This window comes from Hylobates moloch, unplaced genomic scaffold (assembly GCF_009828535.3).
Source record: "Hylobates moloch isolate HMO894 unplaced genomic scaffold, HMol_V3 SCAFFOLD_11, whole genome shotgun sequence".
Classification (NCBI taxonomy): Eukaryota; Metazoa; Chordata; class Mammalia; order Primates; family Hylobatidae; genus Hylobates; species Hylobates moloch.
The window spans coordinates 74,899,441-74,921,691 of record NW_026652286.1 but is presented as its reverse complement, the minus strand read 5'-3'; the positions used below and the strand labels follow the sequence as shown (position 1 = coordinate 74,921,691).

Sequence of the window (22,251 nt, the reverse complement as noted above, 5' to 3'; positions counted from 1 at the left end):
CAAGTTGCTGAGAGGTTCCCTGAAGGAGGAGAAAGTGTCTTTAGCTAGGTTTCCCAATGGCTGCATCACTACTGAAGCTCAGCTTTGTACTCAAAGCTGGCTTCAGTAGCTCTTGGTGATAGCACTGACACACAGGAGATTTTCTCTCAGATCCTGCCATTTCATGCAGATCCTTGAGAAAATTAGTCCCTCTTTAAGTTTGCCAGATATGCTATCATTTTAATTGTGTAAAATCCACTGTAACATAAAAACCCGATTTGAAACAGAACAAATGCTTTAAAAGGAACTGAGATGTGGGGTGCCGCTTGGTGGCTCAGGCCTGTAATCCCAGCACTTTGGAAGGTGGAGGGGGGCTGATTACTTGAGCTCAGGAGTTCGAGACCAGCCTGGACAACATGGTGAAACCCCATGTCTCTACAAAAAATACAAAAATTAGCTGGGTGGGTGGCGCAAGCTACTTGGGAGGCTGAGGCACAAGAACTGCTTGAGCCCAGGAAGTGGAGGTTGCTGTGGGCTGAGATTGCGCCACTGCCCTCCAGCCTGGGTGACAGAGTGAGACCCCATCTCAAAAAAAGAAAAAAAAAAAAGGAACGGAGATTTGGCTTCTAATAATATCCCAAATAAAATCACAACCAAAAGGTGAAGTTTAACTCATATTTTATATAGATTCTATGAAGGTCGTGGGAACTATAATTTCACAAAAGTATACCTGGGACAAGACATAAGGAAACGTGGGGAAAGGTATGTCACAACCCTAAGAAGTTTTTAAAAGTTCCTTTTACAAAAAAATCAAGCCCTGTCCACTAAGTTTGAGTGCAAACCAATACCAATTTCACAAAGTTACAGTACCTCTAGTTCTTGTTTCTTTAACAGTTAAAGTTTAAGTTAACTAGACTAGGTGTTCAAAAATTTTACAGAAGTAGACTCTTTGCTAAGAGGTCTCCAAATAATTGCTTTCAGTGGCAAAGATACTAGGTTTTTTGTTTCTAACAGGATCATAGCAGCTTGTAAGTCAGGTCACTTTGGGAGTTTTGTTTTTTGTTAAAATATGGCAGACTTTAATTCAGAATACCTTTTCACTATCATTTTGTTTTGCTCATGTCTTGATTCTGCAACTGTTTTCATTTGTGGCAGTATTAAGGCTATGTTTATGGTTAAGAAATTATCCATTTTACCTATGTCAGAGCTTTTTGTGTTCAATGTAGCAAAACATATTTTATGTGTGACTTGGAAAAACTGTAGTACTAAATGTCACCGACTTCTCATCTGAGTTTTAATTTAGTAGTTAAGCTTTAAGTCAAAAAAGATTTGTTTACCACAAAGTTCTCATGGCTAAAAAAGACTAAGTGCCAACAGTTTAAAGTTGAATGGGGATGACATGGCAGACAACCTGCCAGAGCTACTGTTGATTCCAACAGGGTTTAGCACATGTGGAACCCCGGAGCCAGGAATTTACTCACAATAAAGCCAGGTTTTCAGTCAGTAAAACTGATGATTACAGAAGCAGGGAGAGTCTGGCTGCCATTAGAGAAGGTAAGAAAACATCATCGGCTCCTTGGGGCTGCCTTTCTTTTGTAACCTCAGCTGTCAAGAAATAGAAATCGGGGTTGGGGAATTAAACAAAACCCCCAGTCTACCGATCACTTCTGCAGTAGTCACCTAGGTTTCCTTTCACTAGTAGTTACTGTTTCCTCTCTCCCTCCCTCTGGAAGACTGTTTTCTTGCTTACTGCAGCTGAGCAATTCACCTACTAGGCTGTTGAACTTTAATTTGGGGTCTAAGAAAAACGTTATGTAAATCAGGTTTTAAGTATGACTACTATACTTCTCAAGTATTTGGAATGTTCCTCCTTGTTCTCGTTAGAGGCTATTCCCAAATCTAAATATATTTTTCTGAGTGTTCTGTTAGACTCAGAGTTAACTAAAGATGGTACAACTCTGGTTCACAGATCCAGAATGAAGGCAGATTCACATTACTGGGCTTCACACCATCTGACAAAGTGTACCACCGTGGAGCAACAAGCACAATGTCTACAGACACAAGGTATGGTTTTGAGCCAAGGTGTACCACCACTATATCTGAACTACAAAAAGGAAATAATCAATTCCAAGCTACACAAAATTAGTGTTCTAACATAAAGAAATTATACATTGTAAAATATGAAGCATTTTCAGATTTGCCTCACCAAAATAGATGTGTCAATAGTGTCAATAATTGAAGCTATTATACACGCAAACACAGAAATCAATTTTTTTTTTTTTTTGAGATGGAGTCTCGCTCTGTCACCCAGGCTGGAGTGTAGTGGCCTGGTCTTGGCTTACCGCAGCCTCTGCCTCACGGGTTCAAGTGATCCTCCCGCCTCAGCCTCTCAAGTAGCTGGGATTGCAAGCATGCACCACCATGCCCAGCTAATTTTTGTATTTTTAGTACAGATGGGGTTTCACCATGTTGACTAGCCTGGTGTCGAACTCCTGACCTCGGGTGATCTGCCCGCCTCAGCCTCTGCCCACAATGCTGAAATTACAGGCGTGAGCCACCACGTCCAGCCATCTTTAAAGATACTCAAATCTACTTCTTATTCAAAGGTCAGGACCTACCACTTCAATTTGTGAATTTTTTTATTTATAAGCCAGTAAGTAATGCTTTTTACTAATATATAATATTCTCTCATGACCTCCAAAATAGAACAGTATATATATATTCTCAGCCTCCCAAGTAGCTGGGATTACAGACATGCGGCACCACACCCAGCTAGTTTTGTATTTTTAGTAGAGACGGGGTTTCTCCACGTTGGTCAGGCTGGTCTTGAACTCCCAACCTCAGGTAATCCGCCTGCCTTGGCCTCCCAAAGTGTTGGGATTACTGGCGTGAGCCACCACGCCTGGCCTGAGAGAATATATTAAAGAAGTAAAACCAAACGCCATTCTGAAAGACAGTGCCACGTTCTTATGTTCTCAGTGTCCTCTGTGCTGTCACATGTAGTGAAGTCATTTAAGGATCAAGCAGACACAATTCTGTTTAGACACTACCACGGATGAGGATGGTGTATGTGAAGAGTAAGAACACAAAGTTAAAAGAATTATATATCCATACTTCCAAAGTTCCAAATGCCAAGCCTAACTTAAAGCAAAACGAACCTGAAGTTCAACCTGTCTTCCCAGTTACTACTGTAATCACCTTTTATTGCCAGTTCTTGTTCTATTGGAAGACCAGTAAGAAGCCAAAAAAAAAAAAAAAAAAAGTTTCAAATATCAATTGTTAAAAACAACAAAGAAGAGTTTAAGGAAAGAATATATTTGAACCACATAAACAAACAAAAAGGTATTACATAAGAAAAAATAATGTAACAATTTATGTAAGTACCTAACATATGAGCATGCTCTTACATCTAAAACAAAAAATAAAAAGGTAACATTGGTACTATATATATATATTTGACAAGTGTGCATTAAAGAATTCTCTAATATAAAACATTTAAAATGTGGAGAATACTTTTTCAAGATACAGAAAACAATTGTTATGATAGGCACACCCACAATTCTTATAAAAACATGCTTGCGAGGATAAAATCCACCTGAGCACTCATTTCTCAGATGTACCAACGCTATAAAAGTGTTAAGCACTGAATATTGCCACCCACTTTTAATGTTTGAGTTTCAACACTGATTGGTATGAATTCTGAATTACACAATTAATTACTGTTATTTTTCAGTCTTTCTGCCATGTTCCATATAGAAGGCATGTATTTAATATGAATACTTGACACAGCAACATTATTTGTAGCAAAGTCACTTCCCTGTGTTCATTTTTCCTTTAAAGGCACTATATTTAGAAAATAGTTATTACAACAAATAGTGCTTTGGAAGATCTGAAACTCCAAATCAATGTGCTCCATCACCCATAAGTAGATCTAAGAAGCCCTGACTGAAAATAACACAAATGTAAAAAGCTGATAAATTTAAAGATTATAAAATTGGTTTATTGTAAAAGCAATTCAAGAATACCCAGTTAAAATCTTATCCCAATGCTACCCAATACAACCAAGAAGCAGTTAAGCACTTTTACATTAGGAACAAGGACATAAAACAAGAGACCACATCAAGGCTATGATTCAAACTCAGAAAGGAAAAGGACTCTTAGGTCTCCTTCAGGTCAGTACAGAGGGCATCCTAAGATCAAAGCACTGTGCCAGGTATCACAGTACTACTACAACACTGAGGTATAACTGGGCAAATTAAAGTTGAGGGGTAAAGGAAGATCTCCATATTCTTTTTTGTGGGTGTACTTAAGTGATTGAAACTCTAGGAACAGCTGCCTTTAATGGCAGCACGGTGTAAGACAAGTCTTTATTAAAGAGAAAGAAGTTTATAAAGTTCTCTATCAAGGTCCCCCTAAATCTTCACAACCCCCCCAAACTTTCCCACCCTCCCCCTAAGCTAAAGCTAATCTGCTGATATATAAGATATAATCTTAATTTGTGGCTACTGGCAAATTATAGGCACTCCTTCCAAGTAGCTCTGATCTTCTGCACATTAAAAAAAATCCCAACAACATGCTATATAATTCATATACCCAATTTTGCATTCTAGGTAGAATTTCATTACTACTCTAAAACTCCATCTGCAGTGGCCATTTCCCCCCAGACTTAATTCAAGATTTAATCTTTCTGCTGTTTTCTTAATAAAAGCCTTAGAGTCAATTATTATGAGTGATCAACCTATGAACTATTATATACAACACAGTGATTGCATTTTTTTTTTGAGCACTGAAAGTACTTAAAACTTCTTACTTCCAACTTTTGCACTCCACCAAATTGAAGGGCCAAAATACTTAGATTTTGTAATTGGGGGGAAAAAAATCTATCTTCCCAAGCTGAGGCTTTTCATAGCAGCTTTTGCCAGGAGAAGAGATTTTATGCCTGTTATGAACCCTTGAAAATAAGGGCTTATTCTAGAAACATTGAAAGACCCTTAAAACACAGAGGTGCTAGCTGGTGCCACTTTAATTCACAACCAACTATTACTTCATAGCTTATATTGAAGAGTTAATTCATGCTTATTTTGTTCCTTTAAAAAATACTCTTTGGAAACCATTATTACTCCTGTAGACACATACTCTAGTTACATCATCTCTTCCTGTAAAAATAAAGGTATAATCATGATTATCTCTATTTCTTTGCTAAATTCAACTACCAATATACATTTATTAATCTGATCACTTTTCCAGCTAACTCAAGACCTTATAGTATTCTATCCAGGTTCAATTTTCAGCATAGAAGTAGGAGCAAGTCTTGTAAGTAAGAACAATCTTGAAGGTAATATTTTAATCTAGTCGTTAATGTGTTCATTACAAATGAGAACTACAAACTAGAATTTACTTCCAAAACTAAGGCAAAGTAAACTTCCAAAGCTAAATGAAGGTAAACCACTATAAAGCTTATTTCTGTCATGCACATTATGAACCTACTCACTGATTTCCAACCGAGACTTAAAAATTAGTCCAAGGGAGTCCAAGGGAGAAAATAAAGCCATTTCTGGTTTGCTCCTTTCCAATTTATCAGATAGTATCTACCGTATGCCCAGAGGGCGTGGAGCACTCCCCTAGGCACTATCCATAGTAATAGCTCTTTCTAGAACACTAAACTACTTCAAACATCTGCGGACTGCCCCAGCCAGATTTAAACTACCAGTGAAATATAAACTACTAGTCATGTATTCTAAATGCAAACAAAGCGCTACCATTTTAAAAATTAACTGGAAAGTAGGGAAACCTAAAAAAGGATACATTCCACTACCACACTATTATAAATGTTATGTTTGGGTGTGTGTATGTATGTATATAAAAGAGAGAGCAGATAATCAAGATTTAAATAAGGTGGTAAAAAAAAAAAAAACCAGGAAACGAAGATTTTACCAAAACAACTACAATAACCATCCCAAGCTACAACTATTAACAGATTCACTAATATGGTCATTTGCCTAGGTTCCAACAAAACCAACCAACCAACCAACACCCCCCCACCGCCCCCACCAAAAAAAAAAAAAAAACAAAAACCCAACAAAACAAAACAAAATGCACACCCACAAAATTATCCACCAAAATCTATACTAGAGTATGTGGCAATAATTAATATATTCATATAGAAATTGTCTCATGCCTTATAAGCTCCTAAAATAAAATCAAGGTCACTATGTGACTAAAGATAGCACTAGGAGGAAAAGAAAATACTGAAAGTAAAACAGTCTTCAGCCTTGGTTTCAGCTATCTCTTCAAATCAGCATTAAGTATTTAATATCAGATAACATTTTTGGCTTGTCAGACCAGTAAATCATGTTTTTCCACTGGACAAAGGAAGCTGAAGAAACAACTGTTGAAAAAACTAAATGCTGTGACATGAAGCATCTGACTTCTAAGTCTGAGTATTTAGTTAAAATGATTGGTGAACATTTAACTGGGCAAAAGGAATGGCATCCATCATCCAAACAGGCTCACTTCCCCCAGCCCCCAAAATGAACAGTAGTTATAATGGCAAAAGAAATAAAAAGTTTTTGTTTTTTTTTGATTCTTTAGAGCCAACTGTGAAAGAGGTCAGCAATACATTAACAGCAGCAATGGACAAGGAAGAGCAAAATAGAGGATTAAAGTATCTTGCTGGACGTTTGTTCATCTTTTTCTGTATTAGCCAGAAAACTGCAACTGGCTTATGGAAATTTCCGGTGCACATGTCTCCTTAGATCCTTCACAGATTTAGAATTCAGTCTGCCTGAGGGCTCTATAACCATGTAAGAAAGCTTTCTTTATCTAGCTTGGTGGCAGCCAAAACAGACTCCATGTCATTAAGGATGTCAGAACTCAAAGCTTCCTGCAGACTTGGCATCAACTCCTCTCCTTCTATGTTCATTCCATCTCCTTCCAGTGTTCCAAGGTCCACATTTGTCCCAGGAATGGCTTCAAGGTAGTCTGGGAAACGGTTCTGCTGTGAGGGCAGGGTGCTTTGGTTGATAGTATCACCTAGTGGAAACACACAGAGACAGATAACAAAGTCCTTTTTGAAAAGCTAACATCAGGGCTGTATCATATGAGCATAGAGAAATGCACAGGGAAAGAAAAGCGCCCCTGACTGACCTAAACTGATACCTAGAATTTTTATCAGGTCAAACAACTCACAGATAACAAAATAACAATGCCAAGTTTACTTTTGCTTCAACATTGTTCAGATATCCAATAACAGCTTGATTGCTATTATGTGCTGAGCACTAAAGGGAGTCATGAAAAAAATAAAAAAGCCCTTGAAAAATTATATGCAGCAGCAGGAGAAAGAACAAGTACACAACACAACAGCATCACTACCCTGTCTTCCAGATAAGCACCACCATAATAAGACTAAACATAAAAATGAGTGGTACAGACCTACCTTGGCCTTAAATACACTTTGGGAAACACTAAAATAGAAAGACCGCACGAATACTTTATTCCACCCTTAGGAGATGCACCTTCCTAACAGCAAACAAGCTTCCCAGAGGGCTTTGAACAAATCCATCTTCTTAGCCTTGCTTCTAAGTTTCCCAAACTTACTTGGCCACAGAGCCTTTTTTGCATATGACAACATTAACACTCCTCAGAGCTTCAATAGGATATACTTTCAGAAAAACTAATATAAACCATTAAGTGTTATAGGGGTCTGGAGAAGAGAGCAATACAGATTAGAGGAGTAAGTAAACGTGTTGTGTGTGAAATGGGTTTGAAGTGGATCCTAAGGATGATTTAACATCTAGATAATCAGAGAGGAGGGGGTAGTGTGGATTCTAGAAAGCATCAAAGCCAGGAGCTGGATGAGTACAGGCACAAAAGCCTTGCTAAACACTTTCAGAATAGAAGTAGTTAGTAAAGAGTTGGTAGCTAAAGAACAGCTTCATTTCCCTGCCAGTTCATGCACTCTGGCAGTTGTCAAGTCTAGGGCAATGGTTGCCAGGTAAGCCACAGGAGAAATGCATCCTTAATTACTCCTATGAGGCAGGTATTTCTTAGCTCCTGCAAGACCCCTGCAACTATTCTTTTTTTTTTTTTTTTTTGAGACGGAGTCTTGCTCTGTCACCCAGGCTGGAGTGCAGTGGTGTGATCTTGGCTCACTGCAACCTCCGCCTCCCAGGTTCAAATGATTCTCCTGCCTCAGTCTCCTGAGTAGCTGGGATTACAGGCGCACACCACCACACATGGCTAATTTTTATATTTTTAGTAGAGACAGGGTTTCACCATGTTGGCCAGGCTGGTCTTGAATGTATGACCTCAGGTGATCTGGCTACCTCGGCCTCCCAAAGTGCTGGGATTACAGGTGTAAGCCACTGCACCTGGGCTTCTGCAACTATTCTAATAAAGTAAGTGAGCCCCACCTCCTAGTCTTTCCCACCTGGTTTCCTGAGCCCCGTAACACCTAAGGTGGACCAAAAACTCTTAGAGAAAAGATGAAGACAAACACTGAATTACATGTAGACATCTCTCAAAATTAAGGACACTAATCTATAATGAGAGAGATGTTCTAATAGGGTTGTCAGTTTGTCCTGCCAATTAAGATCAACATGCTAACATAAGTCATGTTATCAGTTTTATTCAAATAGAGCTAATATATCCAATTTATGACTTTTTTTTTTTTTTTTTTTGAGAAGCAGTCTCATTCTGTTACCCAAACTGGAGTGCAGTGGTGTGATCACCGGGGCTCAATCCATCCTCCCACCTCAGCCTCCTGAGTAGCTGGGACTATAGGCATGTACCATGACACCTGGCTTATTTTTGTATTTTTTTTATAGAGATGGGGTTTCACCATGTTGCCCAGACTGGTCTTGAACTCCTGGGCTCAAACAATACACCCACTTTGGCCTCCCAAAATGCTGGCATTAGAGGCATGAGCCACTGCACCCGGCCAATCCATGATATATATTTTTTTAAACTAGGAAAAGACAAGTTACAAATCACCATATAGAGACACAGCAGGATCAATTTAATTCAAATTTACAGGATTTTAATTAGTTTTCTTCTGAATCATCTTTGCTTACAATACCTTATGAGACCTGGTGATAACATATCCGACTGTTAAGTCAGGTTACTAAAAGGAATAAAGAATACCAACCTGTATCCATCTCATCAACGCTGTTCAGGAAGTCATCTGGGGTGCGAGGGACACTGTAGCTGCTCATGCTTAGTCCACTGTCTGTACTCTCATCTCGAGAGTGATAGGTGCCACTACAAAAACATGACAGTTAAAGACCAACACAAAAAATTTTAAAAATCAATTCAAGGTAAAAATAAACACCTGCTGAGCAGCAACATAATTCTCAAAGAGGATTACTGAAAATTCCTGCCCTGCAATGTCTGAAACAAGCACCCTCCCTCAGGGCCATAGACAGGGCTTGTGCTATGAAGTGAAATAGACAAGTTAATCCTAATTGAAGCTGGCAGCTCTAAGGAACCAAGATTTCTCCTAAGGTTCTGTGCTTGGTGACAGTAAGGGACAAAAAAAGATACCCCCAGTTAGTTTTCCTGGCTGACAGAAAATTCTCTGCATCAGTATTCTCTCTGTAATATCATTTGAATCTGGGGGTGGGGAGGAACCCATACAACTTATTTGTCCCAAGGTCTCAATTCTCCAGGTGGTGGTGGCACAGAGAGGTCAAAACACAAACTCCAGGCGGGCGAGGAAACAGGTCTGCACTAGACTCAAGTTAAATTCCTAGCTCTCGTGTAGAGAACATAAGCCAAGGAAAAATCAACCCCAAATAAACCACCAGAATTCCTTTTAGGACTGAGCCAAAATAGATGAGTCACTGCCGATAAGAATACTCGTGGCTTGATCTCCTTGCTTCTGTGTTTGGGCGGGGGAGGAAAAAGCCTCAAACACTTCAGTATGAAATGAAACGGGAAATCATATAGCCCCAGTTAAAGAAAAGAGCAAAACAAAAAACTGCAAGGCACATCCCTTGAAAATAAAATGACCCAATACAGATTTTCACTTTAGACTAAGTAAGGTTTCCCAGATTTACATTCAAGTATGGTAAATATCCATTACCCTGATAAATAGAACACTTTTCCTAAGCTAGTAGCATCTAGACATCAGCTGGCATTCACTGAGTTCTACTAACTCTAGAAAATCTTAGAGAAATGCATAAAATCAAGGCAGCTGTTATTCTTCAACGGTCTGTGTATGAGTGTGAACTTTTTCTCTACAGCTTGTGTATTTAATAAGCAGCTATTTAACTTACATAAAAGTTAAAAAATAAAAGCAAGTTTAACAATTGCTCAAAGCTAAAAGCTCAGTCAGTACCCCAACTGCCTTCCCTAAATGATGCAATGCATTTGCCTTGTTCCCTCTCTCCCCTCATTCTACATACTGCGATCACTGGTTTACTCTAATGCTTCTGCCAGATTTTGCCAAGGCTCAAAAGCCTCACAAAGATCCAAGAAAACACACATTTGCCTCTGAGACCATTGGTATACAATGCAGCCACGTATGAGAAGGCCTCAGGATGTGGTTTGTTTGTATTTTGCCTGCCCTGATCTGGGACAAGAGCCTGGTCCTAGTCATCACTCTATTCGGCTGCTAAGCATGGGACACACATCAGACATTTTAGTCTATTACTGAATAGCTGAACTTACAGAGTTGTGCAGAGTTCATTCCAAACCACAGGGGAGGCACATGGGCATTCCTGAGGACAGAGTTTACAGGGCCACTTTCCTGGTGAGGAACTGCTCCCTGCAGAACCCCACCTCCTACAGGCCCCACTCATTCAATAAACATTCACTGAGCATCTGCTGCTACATGACAGGCATTAGACTAGGCTTTGAGGATAAAGAGGTTAACAATCACCACCACCTACAAACAATGTTTTGTGAGAGGCTCACAACTTCAAGGAGGGAAATGAACAAATATACTAATGAATCATATACAAGGGCTATATGAACTTAGATGTAAGCACAGTGCTTTCAGAACAAACAGGGAGCTTGGAAGTAAAGGGTAAAGGTTTCATGGAGGGGGACATCTGAGTGAGCTTTGAGGGTTCTCAAAAGTAAAAGGGTTAAGATAAGGGAACTCTGCATTACTACTAAGAGTCAATGCCATGGCAAGTTGGGGGAACAAGTATTTAGAGCTTAAGGAATATATATAAATCAAATAGCAAACAAGAGAAAAACCATCAAGAGGATTTTTTGTTTTTTTGAGACGAAGTTTCACTCTTGTTGCCCAGGCTGGAGTGCAACGGCATGATCTTGGCTCACCCAACCTCTGCCTCCTGGGTTCAAGCGATTCTCCTGCCTCAGCCTCCCGAGTAGCTGGGATTATAGGCATGCGTGACCACGCCCAGCTAATTTTGTATCCTTAGTAAAGATGGGGTTTCGCCATGTTGGTCAGGCTGGTCTCGAACTCTTACCCCAGGCAGTGGTCCACTCGCCTTGGCCTCCCAAAGTGCTGGGATTACAGGCGTGAGCCATCATGCCCAGCCAAGAGTTTTTTTTTTTAAAGAAAAAAAAAGAAAGTCAAAGTCAGATGTATGTTATTATTAGAAACTGGGGGTACTGCAGAGAATGCATATATAATTCTGCCCTTAGATTAGTAACATTGATTATCTGCCACTCTGATCTTCCCAGAAAATAGAATCTCAAATTGTAGCCCAGCTCTCATCAAAAGTTTTAAGAAAAAAAATCTTCATAAGTGACTGTCAGAAGGATATGCAGCCTATCCATTTTTAAAATGGTCTAATTTTTATCCCTGGGATTAATATAGCCCCTTCAACAAGACAGGTACTGAAATTACATGGATATGAAATTTTCCTTGTTGGAAAAAAAGTTCTGAGGCTATGCCTCTCTTAATTAGCCTCGGTTTAAGTCTAGAACTGTAATCTTATATAAATACACTTACTTTTAGACAGAACTTTAAACTATGTCAGAAGAGTAAATACAAACTTAAAATACATTTTAGATGGTCTTCAAAATCAAACCTTCCAAATAGGCCACCAGCACTAATCTTAAAAACTGAGTAAATGGTGAATTCTATTGCACTAAATACTTTTAGCAGGGTTTCTCTTGGAATTACTAAGTTTCCAATTCAATTGGTGAGAATTGAAAAGGTGGTGTAATAGTTTTCCTAATGAAAAATGCCTTTGAGTATTTAAGAAAGTGTGTTATTTAAATGGGTTAGAAAAGGAATCCAAAGTGCAAACTAATCCCATATTTTAAAAAGTCTGAAACTCCATAGATATTTTACAACCTAGAATAATGAATTTTAGTTAAATCTTAATCTTAAATGACTTCCTAGGCAAAGAATATGACCTGTTTCAGCTTACAGACTTCAAAACGGCAGTTTATATAATATTGCAATCTGTCTGAAACCCAGGATTTGTGGTAACTCACTAAGAAGTATCCCTAAGCTATGTTATTTTCAAATACTGCTGTTAATCTTAGTGCATTTCTGAAAGAGGCACAACCTTACATTTTATCTCCTTGGACTACAGCCCTTAAGAACATGAGGCCTTACAGTGCTGCTGGGTGAAACGTTTTAGGTTGAATAGCTATGTGGAAAATTCCTTCCAGTGATCCTTACAATGCAATCCTAAGTAGGTTTAACGTGCAATTCATTTGCTTTCATAGAAAGGCATTCACATGTTCCTTCATGATTCTGTAATTTTAAGTAACTGTTAGTCAACAGTATAGGCAGAAGCAAACACGTTGTGACTCTGAATAAGTATCCCTTGTACAAGTCTGAACAGTTCACTTCCTCAAACAGGAGACAACTTTTAATCCTCAACTCTGCATGTACTTGCCATTGACAGAGAGATTCATTTACAGCTATGGTTTTTGGCCCACACAGATGTTCTAAAATAGCCTATTACAAGCACTAAGCAGAATGATTTTAAAGCAATGATCCTTTTCAGATATTCACCAGTAGCAACTTTCACCAACCTGTTAAGGAAAGGATCTGAGCTATTGGTCGTCATTGTTCTCAATTCCTGAGACATCCCGGGAGAAGACACTGGATTTTGAGTCCCACCGTCCTGCTCCAGTGTTGGTAACTGGCTACGCAGTGCTAACTCCTAATTAAAAATAAAACAAAGCCAAAGAGAATCAATCTACTGATTAACACATTCAATGTTAGGTTTAAAGAAATAAAACGTTCATCAGAGTAACCGTGCAGATAGATTAAAAACATCTACTTTAAAGTTAATACATTTCCCAATCAGAATGATCTAATTCTATACATTTCGAATGACTAAAAATTAAGTTACATATATTTAAAGTCTGTCTAGACATATTAATCGCCCCCCCACCCTATATACATTTTGCTACTTTGTTTTCATTTTGTTATTTTCCTCACTCTGGAAGATACTCCCAAATCCTCCTTTGGGTTATTATAGAATGGCAAGTCTGGTCTTTAAAAAAATAATTTTTTTTTTTTTTTTTTTTTTGAGACAGAGTCTCACTCTGTCACCAGGCTGGAGTGCAGTGGCGCAATCTTGCCTCACTGCAACCTCCGCCTCTTGGGTTCAAGTGATTCTCCTGCCTCAGCCTCCCAAGTAGCTGGGACTACAGGTGTGCACCACCAAGCCCAGCTAATTTTCTGTATTTTTTTAGTAGAGACGGGGTTTCACCATGTTAGCCAGGATGATCTCGATCTCTTGACCTTGTGATCCACCTGCCTTGGCCTCCCAAACTGCTGGGATTACAGGCATGAGTCACCGTGCTCGGCCCTAAAAAAATAATTCTTAAAGTTTGCTTTTACTTGACAACTCTTACATGGTTTTGTGTGTTTGGAACCCACAAAAAAAAAAAAAAGAAGTAGGAAGAATAGCATCTGATGATTTTACTGTAGGACACCAATCCCCTTCCCCAACCCCTAATGCTATTTCACACTTTGCTATTAAATGTCTCATTTTGACTTCAGGTTTTTCTACTCTGAGCTGGACAGAATATGTTCTATCCTCTAGCAGGGAGAGAGGAGGAAAATGATAAAAAGACATCAGAAGTTAAAACACAAACCCGAGGCTTCTCCACCACAAACACAGTATTTAAAATGGGGTAAAATTTCTTCAGGGACATCCAACAATTTCTCAGCAGGATTCTCCCTGGAAACCTGAGCAAAGGCTGTAGGCTGCTACACTGATGGTTGCAGAAGGCCTGCCTTCACGGGCTTCCAAACATCCCAGGTTTCGGCCTGTATTTGCCTAGGACCTCAAAAACAGTTCATCTCACTGTGACCCATCTGTAGCACCCTCATCACTACTCTGTCCTTTTTCTCTCCTTTATCTGTTCACTGTTTCTTACCCTCCTAAGAATTTTCACTGTGCCTCTCCACCTACCATAAACATCATCTCTACTAGACCATCAGCTTCCTTTCCCTCTACTTTTTGGGTTTGATTTGAAATACATACAGTTTCTCATCACAAAGGATACTGGCCTGACTCCCTCATCCTTCCACACAGCTTTCTGAGCCAAGTCTGCTCACTGAGGCACAGCCCCACCATCTCCAGCCCTCATCTCCACAATCGTCATGGGGTCCTGAAGTATGGAAAGCTTCTCCTAGCTCTACGCTGCCACTTCTAAACTATAATTCTCCTACATGCAAATACCACTTATTTTTATTTAGGTTTATGCCTTCTGGATATACCATCCTTTAAACCAGAGTTTCTTAACCAGTGGATCAAGACAGAATTCAGAGAGTCTCTGAACTTCGATGGGGTAAAAAAAAAAATTATACATTAATTTTCACTAACTTTATCAACGTTTTCTCCGATGTAGTATGCATCATTAGTATTCATTATACCTAGCTTTTCACCAATAGAACATATAAATGTTTTCATATCATTGTAGTTGTTGCAAATATTTTAAAATACCATTTATGATCATTGCTATTTCAATGTTACAGTAGTTAAGTTATAAGATGTGCTTCTAGATTTTTTTTTTAAATCTTTTTGAGACAGGGTCTCACTCTGTCACCCAATCTGGAATGCAGTGGTGCAATTATAGCTCACCGCAGTCTTGACCCTCCAGGCTCAAGTGATCCTCCTGGCTCAGCCTCATGAGTAACTGCAGCCACAGGGGCACACCACCATACCCAGCTAATTTTTTGTATTTTTGTAGAGACAGGGTTTTGCCATGTTGCCCAGCTGGTCTCAATCTCCCAGGCTCAGATGATCTACCTGCCTCAGCCGCCCAAAGTGCTGGCATTACAAGCATAGGCCACTGCACCCAGCCCTAGATCTTGTTATTTATACATTAAAAAGAAGCACATTATATCACAAATTTCTATTTAATATTTTGTTAACTGTATCGATAAAATTCCTTTACTTTTCAATCCTATACATTAAAAAAAAAACAAACACCAATGTCCTGAGAGGGAACCTAGGGACTTGGCCAAATGCCAAAATTGTTTGCCTGTCTTCCCTGCAAGGTAAACTGCTTCTTGTCCTCAAATTTACTGATCTCTTCATTACTCCATCTTATATACGGGAAAATTCTGGAGCCTGGTCAAAGCCTCTTGCCACTCCAAGTATTCGCCATGCCTCTTAACATGCTTCAGTATTCAATGGACAATTCACTTAACCTGACAGCTTCCTGAACCTTCTGGATTCCAGTGACCTTCATCCCCACTCCACTCAAACACCCATTGCACAGCCACTAAGATCCTGTTATTTCAAACCAAACCAACTCTAAAATCTTAAGTCATGCTCTGAGACGACGATCAGTGTTTCTCTTCATTCCAACTGCATTCATCACATTGGAATTATGACCTCCACGCATAAAACCCATATAATAACCCATTGTTGAAATGCCAGGATCGCCTTTACACTGAAATGATACTGACCACTTCATCACTGTATTTCAATCATTAATTCCCTCAGTCATACCCTGGAACTGGCTTAGAAACTTCTCTCCCCAAAATCTTTCATGCACTTATCCTACTTTCTCACATTTTTTCTAACCAGTTCCTGCATAAACTCACATCCACTATATCAGCCCTCCAACCTCAGAGACTCCAGACCCATCTCTCCTTACTATCCTAGTCTATTGGCTCTCTTTTGGTATCTTATTTTTTTTTCTCCTTCCCTACAAGCTTGAATTCATGACTGATCATTCCAAACAGCAGAAGCACGTTTTAGATTCCTGATGTACATATAATTTTATCTCAGCCCAGCAAATCCCAACCCCAAAACAATGCCAAAGTGTACTTGTTCCGTTTTCATACTGAGATTGCTGAGAAATGCTAAGGGAAAAGAAAAAAAAGAAATCACACAACTATCCAGAATGTTATCATTACAAATTAAAGGTCTTTGGTTTTGGATGGACCCTAGTACCATTTCTTGCTTTTTTTGTTTTGTTTTGTTCTTGGTCAGCTCTTTTTCACATCCTCATGATCACTACTCCAAATATGGCATACTATCTCAAGCCCCTATTCAGGAAAGTCCATTTCTTTTCTTTTCTCTTCCTCCAAATTTTTTGTAAAGAAAAGGTCTCACTACATGTTGCCCAGGCTGGTTTTAAGACCTGAGCTCAAGCGATTGGCCTCCCAAAGTGTTAGGATTACAGGCGTGAGCCACCATGCCCAGCCAGTGAAGTCCGTGTCTATTTCTTTTCCAACTACATTAGAACATTGAGGCCATCGGCCGGGTGCGGTGGCTCATGCCTGTAATCCCAGCACTTTGGGAGGCCGAGGTGGGCAGATCATTTGAGGTCAGGAGTTAGAGACCAGCCTGACCAACATGGTGAAACCCTGTCTCTACTAAAAATACAAAAAAATTAGCCGGGCGTGATGGCGCATGCCTGTAGTCCCAGCTACTCAAGAAGCCGAGGTTGCAGTGAGCCGAGATCGCGCCGCTGCACTCCAGCCTAGGTGAAAGAGTGAGACTCTGTCTCAAAACAAAAAAACAAAACAAAACAAAAAACAGGCCATCAGGTATAATCTTTGATTTTTCTGGCCCCTCTTGCCACCTCTTCCTGCTCGCCTCAAAAGTAACTTCATTTATACTCATCATCTTTTTAACTTTTCTTGCAGTCGTATGGGGAGTCCCTCTTATTTCTTTTCTATCTTCTACTTTTGACTCCTCCCATGCTCATCTTACAAAGTGAGAAGTGACTTTAAAACAATGATACTACACTCATTGTAGTCTGTCTGTGGGAGGACACATCCTCTCAATACCATGCCTTTCTTCCATATTATTTAAGACCTGGTGAAGGCACTACCTTCTTGAAGAAACTCCGTGGTGATCCCATCTCGATCTTGAGATTGGATTAGACACACACATGTCATGTCTTTAACATCCCGAACACAGTACTTATCAAACAATATTGTAATTATTTTTTCTGTACCCCCTAAGGTCAGAGTGAATGGATTACTCTGGAGCATAAAACAACTTATAATTCCTTGAAGAATTTATTTTGCTCTTAAAATATGAGGATGTATTTAACAATAAACTTTAAAATGAATAAAATTATAGGCTCCAGATGAGGCCGATGCCTAGGGTTCTGTAACAAAACATGGGACCATCTGAGAATATCCTAAAGACTCTCACTTGCTTTTTATCAAAGAAGGTATGCTCATGTTTGTAGCACAAAACAAATATATAACACTAACCTGTAAGTCATAACTAAAATAACTGAATTGGCTATAATTGTCATAGTATTTTTACAACTTTTTATTTTAGCCTTTTAAATAAAATTCCTACTTTTTATTAGGTTAAAACTAATATCACGTGCAGACTAGACTCTCCATGTTCTTGCTGCTTTGAATTTGGCCACTATGTTTGTTAGAAGCCATGAAATTTTTACTTTTTACTTCATTTAACAACGGAATTTCTATGTCAGCAGACACTGCAGAACCAACTACGCAGATTTATAAAGAAAGATAACTTAAGAGATGTCAGTAAGCAGGGAAATCTTTCCAAGTTACCTAAGGAGATATTCGACCCCTTGAAGGGCTATGGAAACACTCTCCTCATTAAACCTATATTTGAGCCATGACTAAGAGTAACTAACCTAAGGATTCACCTAAATTAGACTTGAAAGAATCAATGAAAAAAAGACGCTTTACTTACTGGTGGCAGGAGAGTGTATTATTAATCAAATAGGGAAGAATTTGGCATGAAAACAAATATAGTTAGCCTTTCATATCCATAAGTCAACCAAGTATGGATCGAAATATTCGAGAAGAAAAATGGAAGGCTGTGTCTGTACTTAACATACATAGACTATTTTTCTTGCCATTATTCCCAATACAGAATAACAATAGTTATAACAGTATAACAGCTCTTTACATAGCATTTCCATTATATTATTATAAGTAATCTAGAAATGATTTAAGGTATACAGGAGGATGTGTGTAGGTAATATGCAAATAGCATGCCATTTTATATAAGGGACTTGCTGGAACCAATCCCCCAAGGGATGACTCTAATGTAACAAGGCCAATGATACAAACAACATATATGCAGATTATGGATAGCATACTAAAGGTATAAATACTCAGCTGAGTTTTGAAACTTTTAGTTACAGGTGATTAGATATTCCAAGTAAATTTTGAAAAGCTTTTTGATATATAACTGATACACAATAAATGATAAAGTGCATGAATTGATGAGTTTTGAAATGTGTGTACACCTGTGAAGCTGCCACTACAATCAAGATAATCATCCTCGGCCAGGCACAGTGGCTCACACCTGTAATCCCAGCACTTTGGGTGGGTGAGGTGGGCAGATCACCTGAGGTTGGGAGTTCGAGACCAGCCTGACCAACATGGAGAAATCCCGTCTCTACTAAAAATACAAAAAATTAGCTGGGTGTGGTGGCAGGTGCCTGTAATTCAAGCTACTTGGAAGGACTTGGGAGGCTGGAGCAGGAGAATCGCTTGAACCCGGGAGGTGGAGGTTGTGGTAGCTGAGATTGCGCCATTGCACTCCAAACTGGGCAATAAGAATGAAACTCCATCTCAAAAAAAAAAAAAAAAAAAGATAACCATCCTTAAAATTTTCTCCCACTATTTCTCACCTCCCCTACTTCAACCTTCAGAAACGAATCATCTGCTTTTTGTCATTGTAGATTAGTTGGTATTTTCTAGAATTTTCTAAAATAAAATCACACAGCATGTACTTTTTCACTTAGTGTGATAATTTTGGGATTCATTCATGTTATATCCACAGTTCATTCCTTTTTATTGCTAACTAGTATTCCACTGTAGGAATATATTACATTTGTTTATCTATTCATCTGTTGATAGGCATTTGGGTTATTTCTACATTTTGGCTTTGTGTAGAAACATGCTTTCGTTTCTCTTGGATACTCTAAAAATTTTTAAAAACCCTAAAAATATTCTAAGTGTTTCCAGACTACTGACTACTTTTACTGCCTTTCTCATTATTTTTCTAAATGATGTGGACTAAGGCATCAATTTTATGTAAGGCCAACATACCTTAACTTCCAAAAATACATGATCTTAGCATCTTTTTTTTGCTTTCTGGGAAATTATATTGCTATTTACATGAGAGGAGAGAAATGTAGTAAGAAGGGCCAATGGCTTATAGCTAGGTCTTGGTTCCATAGAAGTCCACTAAATAAAGCAGGCAAACTCATGTTTTCTTTTATGAACCACCCTGCAAAGTCTCCTCCAGAAGAAACTGGGACCCTTAGTTTTACTTATAGTGCAGATAGCTCTGACTCCAAATGTGTCCCAGATTAGCTAAGATTTACAAGCTCAATGGGAAAAGCTACCACATTTTTGTATTATTACAGAAGAAAATGCCTAAAAATACTTGCTTCAGTTAGAAAAAAACTATTTGACCTTTGAAATACAGAACAGAAGCATGATTATGTTTTGGCTGAATTTCCTGTAACTTATTTCCCCAGTTTTGAAAGTTTGTCAAACTATTTATCCTAGTTACCTTTGGGAAAACAGAAGTTTAACAAACTTGTATTTTTAGTCCAGTATTCTAATTTTAGGCATTGTGTTCAGGATAAAATAATCCAAAAACTTCTTAGAGATAGACGTAACTTTCAACATGAAATGTTTCAACTGAAATCAGTTTTGTAGACAATCCAATTATGTCCCAAGGCTTATGGCTCAGGACATAATTGGACTGTCTACAAAAGAGCTATGCCAGATTTACCCAATTATGAAATAATGTTGATATTCACTGAAAATGTGTTTTGATAAAATTACTTTATTGAAATATAGTTGGCATTTTTTAACACAGGTATAAGATATATACAGGCTTATTTTTAAATGCAATAAAATGGAGAATTTATATAAACTATATTTTGATTAAAAATTCAGATTGACTTCATGCTTATCCATATTAAGATTTTTTTTAAAGTAACTAGCAAAATGTTTAGATAACCCTGAAACAAATTTTCACTATTTTACATCTAAAATTCTTAGTTTCCTATGGTAACTTCACTTTCACATTTACAATCCTTTGCTAAGAATACAAGGAATTATAAAACTTACTCACGATAGAAACACATGATTTAACTGTTCCTCCCCAGAAGCAGGACACCTTATAGGAGAAAACTCTTTCATTTGTCTAACTTCATGGTCATTCTCCTTCATAATCTGACTAGGTAAAGCACGGAGTAGGATACTTTCCGAAATTTCCATTTCACTTCTGCCTCCTGAAACTTTTGTTATCTGAGTGTGTTCACGCTCGCACGCGCGTTTGTATGGTAGGCAGGGGTTGTTGTTTTTTGGCTAGACTGAACTACAAACACATATCATATTGTTATGAAAGGGAGAAAAAGGCTGGCCTGTTTTCTTATATAAATACATGCAATTTCCCTACCATGTCTAGCAATTTCCTTAAATATTAACCGTATTTTATCTTCCTTAGTGAACCCAATGAAACATACTATGTTCATTGCATATAAAAATATTAACATAGGCCAGGCGTAGTGGCTCATGCCTGTAATCCCAACACTTTGGGAGGCCAAGGCGGGTGGATCACCTGAGGTCAGGAGTTTGAGACCAGCCTGACCAACATGGTGAAACCCTGTCTCTACTAAATATACAAAAAAATTAGCTGGGGGTGGTGGTGTGCGCCTCTAATCCCAACTACTTGGGAGGTTGAGGCTGGAGAATCTCTTGAACCCAAGAGGAGGAGGTTGCAGTGAGCCGAGATCGTGCCATTGCACTCCAGACTGGGTGATGAGGGAACTCCATCTTAAATAAATAAATAACATTTAAGAATTAATGATTTGGGGAGCTAACTACCTAGTCAGTGTTACTTTCTTAAATAAATTCTGTCTTTAGCAAATACTGCATTATATAAAAGTGTATCTGTTTTTTCGATAATATATGGCACAGGAGAGTAAGGGGTTTTTGCAGGGAGGGTGGTAATCAATTTGTTTAAGGAAGATTAACTTAGTGAACTGTAAATCCAAATTTAGAAATGGAGAATAACTCTAAAAATATATGTCTTGTAAGTAGTTTGCCTTAGTTATAGCAGTTTATGTCAACAATTCTAAAAATAGAAAAAAATGCCATTTCTTCCAACTGTTTAAGATAGAGGTCTTGCCATACCCCATTTTCCAACACAGCTTTAAACTGTAATAGAACATTTTATTATTTCTAAAGTCATTAAAACACTGAGCCAATACTTTGTGTTTTTTAATGTTTATGCCATTTACCAAAGCAGTTTTAACTTTAGAACAACTTTTTTGATTAAGTATACACATGGATTTGGGGACAGTTACGAGAACTATATGATAATCTTAAACTCTGAAAAATCACATCCAAAACAGGATGGCAGGTTGGTGTTCCCTAGCATTATCCTAGGATTCTACATTCTTTCTGACAGCCTTCTGGAATTAGGTCTTTTGTAATCTGTATTACTTAATCATGGTCTCAAAGTTATTATGGCACTGTTCAAATAAGAAGGAAGAGGGAAGTTTAATAAAACAAATGAAATAACCAGTTAAAAGTATGTGGGGTGTAAGGCTAAATCTTCCCTCTTATACAAAGTTTTCAATGTACCCATTAAAAATAAAATATAAAATATTCATTGGAAAACCTTCAAATAAATCTATTATTTATTTAATATTAGAACTTCAAAGAGAAAGATAATGTTAGACAAGTGTTAACAGGATTTTGAAACAGCTAACATGAAAGACAGTTTGAGGGGAAAAAAGCCAAATACTTTACTTTTACTAAATTTAGGGAAAAAAATGGTTGTTGGCAATTGTTTTCATATAGCTCTGAAAATTGGTATTATTCTGTTCTCATTAACT

The 22,251-nt window shown here is 38.3% G+C and overlaps 1 protein-coding gene across 12 annotated transcripts in view; it reads right to left on the bottom strand.

The window, feature by feature from the left end:
- Positions 1 to 3,278: 3,278 nt before the first annotated feature.
- YAP1 (Yes1 associated transcriptional regulator) overlaps positions 3,279 to 22,251 on the bottom strand; it is a 123,865-nt gene continuing 104,892 nt past the window's right edge. For all 12 annotated transcript variants that reach the window (XM_058446884.1, XM_032167236.2, XM_032167234.2 and 9 more), the window contains 3 exons: positions 12,946 to 13,076; positions 9,125 to 9,237; positions 3,279 to 7,011 (listed from right to left, as the gene is read on the bottom strand). In XM_058446884.1, coding sequence (XP_058302867.1) covers positions 6,773 to 7,011; positions 9,125 to 9,237; positions 12,946 to 13,076 — 483 coding nt within the window. In that variant the 3' untranslated portion in view covers positions 3,279 to 6,772. The remainder of the gene's footprint in view (positions 7,012 to 9,124; positions 9,238 to 12,945; positions 13,077 to 22,251) is intronic.